General features: G+C 40.4%; 1 protein-coding gene across 1 annotated transcript in view; it reads left to right on the top strand.

Annotated features, from left to right (window-relative positions):
- Positions 1-740: 740 nt before the first annotated feature.
- PRDM15 (PR domain containing 15) overlaps positions 741-7,068 on the top strand; it is a gene marked incomplete at its 5' end in the record, with an annotated part of 17,731 nt that continues 11,403 nt past the window's right edge. Inside the window, 6 exons of the mRNA XM_009872438.1 lie at positions 741-919; positions 1,564-1,649; positions 2,420-2,507; positions 4,003-4,170; positions 5,421-5,515; positions 6,578-6,709. Coding sequence (XP_009870740.1) covers positions 741-919; positions 1,564-1,649; positions 2,420-2,507; positions 4,003-4,170; positions 5,421-5,515; positions 6,578-6,709 — 748 coding nt within the window. The remainder of the gene's footprint in view (positions 920-1,563; positions 1,650-2,419; positions 2,508-4,002; positions 4,171-5,420; positions 5,516-6,577; positions 6,710-7,068) is intronic.

Genomic DNA, 7,068 nt, shown 5'->3' with positions numbered 1-7,068 from the left:
TTATTATTATTATTATTATTATTATTCAGTCTTGCTTGTCATCTTAACTCATGAATGTGTTGATTTGTGCATATGGTACTTCAGGTTTAGAGCAGTGGGAGGGGAAAACTTAAATACAACAGAACCTAGGGGAGACTCTTAAACATCGTTTGATTAATTTAGATTATTTTATGTCTTTTTGTCTCAGTAAAATCAGCTCTTTGAATTATTTGTTGTGTAATAAAGCACTTGATTTTTCAACATTAGGTAGTAATGCTATATATTGAAGCCGTTAGCAGACCCAGAGCCATCAAAAACGCATTCCCATGGGTGGTTGTGCTGGAAAATAGAGCAGCGCTGCTTCTTGGTGCCCCTCTGCCCTCTTATGATACACACTTTCTGCATGCAAACTGCTAAGCTATCTAAGCTGACATAGTGCTATAGTTTTCAGAGGATAAGCCAAAGAGATCCTTTGTGTTCCTCTGAGGCTCCTGCAAAGAGCAGAGAATCTCTGAGGCTGGTGGCTGCTGCTTTTTTCCTTGTTTGTGCTGGGTGAAAATAACTTGGAGTGAGCTACGCTCTGCCATCTGCTGCTTCCAAGGGGTGACCAGGAGGGCGCCTTGGCAATGAGGAATCTCCAGGCCCCCCTCTTCTGCCAGAAGCTGAGCATAACACTCCTCTAGCTTTTGCCAGCTGGTGGGACTCTCTTGCAATCTGTGGGATACCTTTCAGTCCCTGCCTTTCTTTCTCTAATCCAGTAGGTTTGCTCATCACCAAAACACCATGTCCCTCAAAAGAAGTTTAATTCTCTCCAGTAGACATGGTATACGGCGGAAGCTGATAAAACAACTTGGGGAGCACAAGCGAGTGTATCAGTGCAGTATCTGCAGTAAGATCTTCCAGAACAGCAGCAATCTCAGCAGGCACATCCGTTCTCACGGTGGGTTTGCTTCTGCCTCGCTTGAATATTGATTTTGTCACTCGTTGGTTCATTGCACCTTTGAGTAAAAGAGCTAGGCTATTTTTAGAGACTAGGATACATAATTTTAAGGGAGCTCTTTTTTCCTTCTGTTTTTCGGACTCTCTCTAGGAGACTCTTATAGTTAGGCAGACGAAAGCAGGAGAAGCTAATAGTTGAAAGTTGAAGTTACAGTATTTAAAATTTTAATTTAGGTACATACTTTAAAGAAGGGCAAGGATGTGATGTTTTTCCCAAACTATTCTTGCCTTTAAATATATACGTCACCTCTGCTTCACAGGCAGATGGGTGACATTGCTGCATAAATGTCATCTGAGTGGTTTTTTGCTTGTGATCTGCAGTTCCAGAATCTGTAATATACTTCTACGGATTCCATGAAAAATAATCACTGAAAAAGGATGGGAGAAAACAAAATTATTGTTCAAAATTGTTGGAAATGGTTAAAATCCTCTATTTGGATCCCCAGAACTACTGAAGCTTCTCATCCCTAGCCCGTCTGTTTGCAGTTGTTTGTGCTTTGATTTCCTCTGTCTTGCCTGGATTTGATTATTGTCAGTCGCTGACTACTTTCTTTTTTTTTTTTTTATCTTGATTGATCCCCTCAGGTGACAAACTATTTAAATGTGAGGAATGCGCAAAGCTGTTCAGCCGTAAAGAGAGCTTGAAGCAGCATGTTTCATACAAGCATGAAGTGAGTGGAAATGACTAGTGGGCTGTTTCTGACGTTAGGTGAAAATGTACAGCAAGCTTCCAGATGCTAGCTGGGGAGCTTGGGTCAATTTTATTTGAGTGGATATCGGTGTGAATAAGTGAGACCAGACTGACAAGGAGAGGTAGCATCTTCTGTTAGAGCAGCTGATGCATTTGGGAAGTGTGGACACGCTTTTGAGCATACAGATCCTTTTTTTGTGTCCAAATTTCCTATAGAAAGTTTTTTGTAGACATCAATTACAACAAGACAAGCTGGACCTGCATGATCTAGAGGTGAGATCTGACTTCGGTTTATGGTACTAAATGGGATTGTTCTGGTCTTGCTTGCTCGTGCTATTTCATTTATCCCCACCTATAGCATCATTCAGTGCATGCTGTGTCATTAGGGGCACACGTGTAAATGTTCAGTGTTTACCAGGGCAGCACCATGCCTGTTGATGAGGGCCTTTCAGTGCTGCTGCTGTATAAATATTAAACATGCCTGTAGTGGGGCCTTCCCTGTGAATATTTCCAGTGCTGCTTGGCATCAAGGTTCTAAGCTCTGAATTTTTTTTGTGTAGAGCTGAGATGTAGGAACATAGCAGGACGGTAGAGCATCAGAGTTTTGCGTCAGTGTGTATTTAGATGTCCTGTTGAAGGAAGAAAAATTGGAAAAGACAGAAACAGAAAAAGGAGTTGAGATTTCGAATTTCTCTGTCAGACGTGACTTGGCTTTTCCCCTCTTGAACACTTACTGTTTGCAATCCTCAGGTTGACAGTGAGTACCGATACAAGTGCACCACATGTGAAAAGGCCTTCCGGATAGAGAGTGCATTGGAATTTCATAACTGCAGGACAGGTGAGAATGCAAAGTGTTCTGCTTCCTGTTGTCTCTACTCTGTTTTGTGGGGGTGTCCACAAGTCCATCTCAGCATAGTGACTACAAAAGGGGAGCAAGGATTTAGGATTTTTTTTAATCGCAACAAGCCACCTGCCCCTCTTCTTCCCTCCTTCCTTCATTGCTGTGATAAGAAAAGTATAGCCAGTAATCTGCATAGGCACACATCCACGTATATATTGCTTTTTTCAGTATTGCCTGCCCATGACAGGGAGGTTGAATTAAATGATCTCTAAGGTCCTTTCCAGCCTAGGCCATTCTATGATTTCTATGATCTGTCTAGTATCCCCACTGATATTTCGTTTCTATGTTCACAGATACCTTGTGAACTTGACTTTCTTTCCTGAAAATTAAGTTTCACCTAATTTCTCTGAACTGTGAAGGGGGACAGTTTTCTTCTGCTTTCTCATGCTTTCTCTTTTTAGACTTGCATAGTCTTTGTAGGCATTTTTTTCTTGGCATCACTAGAACCTGTCCTTTTTTCCCATAGCCATCGCTTGTGGTTGCCCATGTTATTTATGCTGAGAGATCTTATGCTTAGAAAATGACATTGTGACTACTTTTATGGACCCATGATAACTGTCAGTCCAGAATTACCTAGATAATTGCCCATTATAGCACCATTCAAAGTAGGTTTTCACATTTCATTTCAGAGGGTAAAGGTTGCATAGAAACTCAGTCTTACTAACAATGGGAAGTACTGCCAAATGACCTCAGTACTCTGTTTATTCAGACAGCCACTCGTTTCTCTGAGCTGACTTTTACCAAAATGAGCAGCAGTTTTTGCTCTACTCCTTAATGTGTCCGACTGTGACTACTTTGTAATTGCTGTAGCATTGGCAGATTCCATCTACAGGACCATGCTTTCATGTTCTAACAAAAGTCTCAACTACTGAAGATGTAAGAAGTTCCCGATAGGCCCACTATCATGTAATGGTCTGTGGAGTTAGTACTTTCTGATAGGAAATTCAGTACTGGCAGGTATTAGACTTAGACACAGCTGTGTGTGTGACATTGTGTTGTTGTATGTGCAGTAGTTTTATCAAGATTAAAAAATTGAATCAACTGTGACAGAATCCACTCCAAATATAATTTTAACGTGTGCTAGACCACAGTGGAAATAGCCCGTGTGAGGAAGTTGTGATTGTGAAGAGTCATTGTTCAAGCTGGCATCATATTTATTTATTGCTTTGAGAGAAATGTCCTCCAGTGCATTCCAGTGATATTTAAACTTTTAGGTAGCAAAAATAAATCCAATAGATTGTTTATTATCTTTTTAATGGGAAGACAGATTTTCAAGTAGAAGAAAAATACATGCTTTTGCATTTCTCTCCTCAGTCCAGATAACGATGGATTGTATGTTAAAACTAAGGTCTCACAAAAGAACTGCTTATCCCACAAATATACAGAACCTCCTTTCATCCGTAAAGAGCTGCGTGGTTTCTCTTGCTTACAGATGACAAGACATTCCAGTGTGAGATGTGTTTCAGATTCTTTTCTACAAACAGTAATCTTTCAAAACACAAGAAAAAGCACGGAGATAAGAAGTTTGCATGTGAAATCTGCAATAAGATGTTCTACCGAAAAGACGTCATGCTAGACCATCAGAGACGACACTTGGAAGGTAAGTATACTGCAGATGAACCTAATTATTACTCTTAAAACAGGAGTAGAGGTGAGAAGGTTAAGGAAATGATTGTGCATTAGATTCCTCTGGATAGTAGCTGTCGTTTTCTTGTCAGTTACCTGATCTAGAGTAGTAAGTTTCAGCAAAATGTGATATTTATTAAAAGTAGTAGTAATGAATACTGGAGAGGAGTTGTCTAATTCTATGAAAAACTTTCTAGGAGGTGCACTTTTTTTTTTTCAGCCTTGTGTGATTGGATCCAGTGCTACTAACAGTCATGTGAAAGTTACTTGACTTATTATGCAGTAGTTTAGACTAGCTAATTTTAATTATATCTTTTTCTTTCTTTGAACTCTGTTCTTTCTTCTTTTTTTTTAAAATGTGTAGTCACTTGAAGATTTGACTTTCATTGTACAAATGAAAGTGACTGCTGTATAAGTATAGTATAAATGGAATGCTGTGTGATGTTATCTTTCAAAACCTTGAGAATATATAAAGATGAGATTAGAAGAGTTTACTGTTCAAAATCTGGAGCATCTAAGGATGTTATAAGTACTCAAAGACTCTGGAAAAACTTGTGTGATGGTAGATTGCTGAAATCTGTATTAAAATGCCTCTAGTGATCTAAATTATAAGAGCAAAGTGATTTTAAAAAAGCAGCCAGATTATCTAATTTGGTGCTCTAGGCATAACCACCCATCATCTGGCTGCTCTTGTGATTCAGACCTTTGTGTGAAGAATTAGAGGACAGCTTGGAGGACAAGGGGTTGAATGGCAAAGACATGTCATGTGTAGCTGTCACAGAACAGCAGCAGCATTCTTCCCTCCTGAAAGTGGCAGAGAAAGAGGTCTGAAATCCTTACTGAGCGTTAAAGATGATGCTGGATGGTTCCCTCTTGCCTGTGAGGGGGAATTTCTGGTCCAGATATCTGATCAAAGTGCCAAGGCCACCTAGATCTGCCTGTTTCCTGGTGTTGACAGTAAATGTCTGTTTTCAGACACTTGATGTAATAATACACTTGGTGTAATAACCAGTCAGCCACAATACATCACTTTGACAGACTGCTTTTATGTTCTTAAGACACCATTTAAATTTAGGAATTATCCTTTTGTTAGCAGTTAAATTCTGCATCGAGGCTCTTCCCGCTCTTCTTTACAGTATTCACCTGAAAAGGCATGCAGATTGGAGTGGAAAACCATGGTTTATTCTTGTGTTTTGTTTTTTTGATGGGGACTGTTCTGTTAAGGGGTGAGGCGTGTGAAAAGAGAAGACTTTGAGCACAGCACTGAAAACATGGTCCGCTACAAGAAGGAGCCTTCGGGATGCCCCGTGTGTGGGAAGGTAGGTGTCTGCCAGCTTGTGCCATGTGAAGCTCTGCGTTGTAGCTCCAAAGATACCCCAGGAGTACCCAGCACCTATAAATGAGTTACTGTGGCATAACAAGCTACTGCCTGTGTATTAAACCACAGTAGCAGCTTACCTGATGAGGCACACAGCCTGCCAAAAGGTTGAGGTAAATGACTTGCACTTCGCAACTCGGACAGACACATGCTTAGCCAGCAAGGCTAAGGTGTTACTTTTTAAACTGTCTCAGCTCCGTTATATATCCAAGCACACTGCAGCCGTGGATGGTGGGAGCTTTAGGCCAAAGATAAGAAAAAAACTGAGGTTCAGACTAGACTTTTTCAGGACGGGTAGCACGGTGTGGAGCATAACTACACTGTGTCTGTCAGTGAAATTTCATGGCATATGTTATTTAGAGTGAAGAATGGACTTGACTCTGCAGCTGGACTTGACTTTGTGCATTGGGTGTCCTTTCCTGTTTGAAATCAAAGTGAATTCATGGAGTAGTCATGGTGCTATTGCATTTGGGTGTTTAACGCTCACAATCTTATGTACCTGTTGTCACAGGTACAAAGATTGTGGGTTTAGCTAGTGATTTAATAAATGTTTAATGATTCATAGTGCAAGATGTACTCAAGCAACTCTTTAAGTTGGTGTGTAGACCTTTGGTTTTGATGCTTTGGATATGTTATATGTCAAGGTAGATTTTATGGATGTGTCTTTTCATAGATAGCAGGAACATTCATGATTCAACAGACATCGCCTAGATATTTCTAAACCTACCCTATGTAATTCTGCTGCAGCTGTTTTGGAAGTCCATCTCTGATGAACAGCCGATTTCAGTCAGTTCCTTGGAACTATACAGCTGTATTTTACTGTGTCAGCAATTTCCAAGGCAGCTTGCTAGCCAGATAACAGGAACTCCTACATGTTTCTGGCCAGAATGAATAAAACAGAACAGTAAATATATTCTGTGCTATCAGTTGGATAACTTGCGAAGAGCTGTAGCCTTGCTCGACATGATACAAAACCACTTCCATCTTTCTTCTTTTCTTTTAGGTATTTTCGTGTAGGAGCAATATGAATAAACACCTTTTAACACACGGAGACAAGAAATACACTTGTGAAATCTGTGGACGTAAATTTTTCAGGGTGGATGTGTTGAGAGATCATATTCATGTCCATTTTAAGGTATTGTGTTAATAATTTACTAGAAGAGGCATGTTACCTAGGAGACATGGAGATATATCAATAAATATGTTGAGACAGTTATGGCTGTGTGTTCATACTGGCAACACAACCAGTGATAAAGTGATAATCATAGAATAGTAGAATGGTTTGGGTTGGAAAGGACCTCAGAGATCATCCAGTTCCAACCCCCCTGACATAGCAGCGACATCTCCCACTAGATCAGGTTGCTCAAGGCTCCATCCGACCTGGCCTTGAACACTTCCAGGGATGGGGAATCCACAGCTTCTCTGGGCGACCTGTGCCAGTGTCTCACCACTCTCAGGGTAAAGAACTTCTTCCTTATATCCAGTGTAAACCTA

Source organism: Apaloderma vittatum, unplaced genomic scaffold (assembly GCF_000703405.1).
Source record: "Apaloderma vittatum isolate BGI_N311 unplaced genomic scaffold, ASM70340v1 scaffold837, whole genome shotgun sequence".
NCBI lineage: Eukaryota > Metazoa > Chordata > Aves > Trogoniformes > Trogonidae > Apaloderma > Apaloderma vittatum.
The sequence above is the reverse complement of the archived record's forward strand: the minus strand, read 5'-3'. Positions and strand labels throughout refer to the sequence as shown.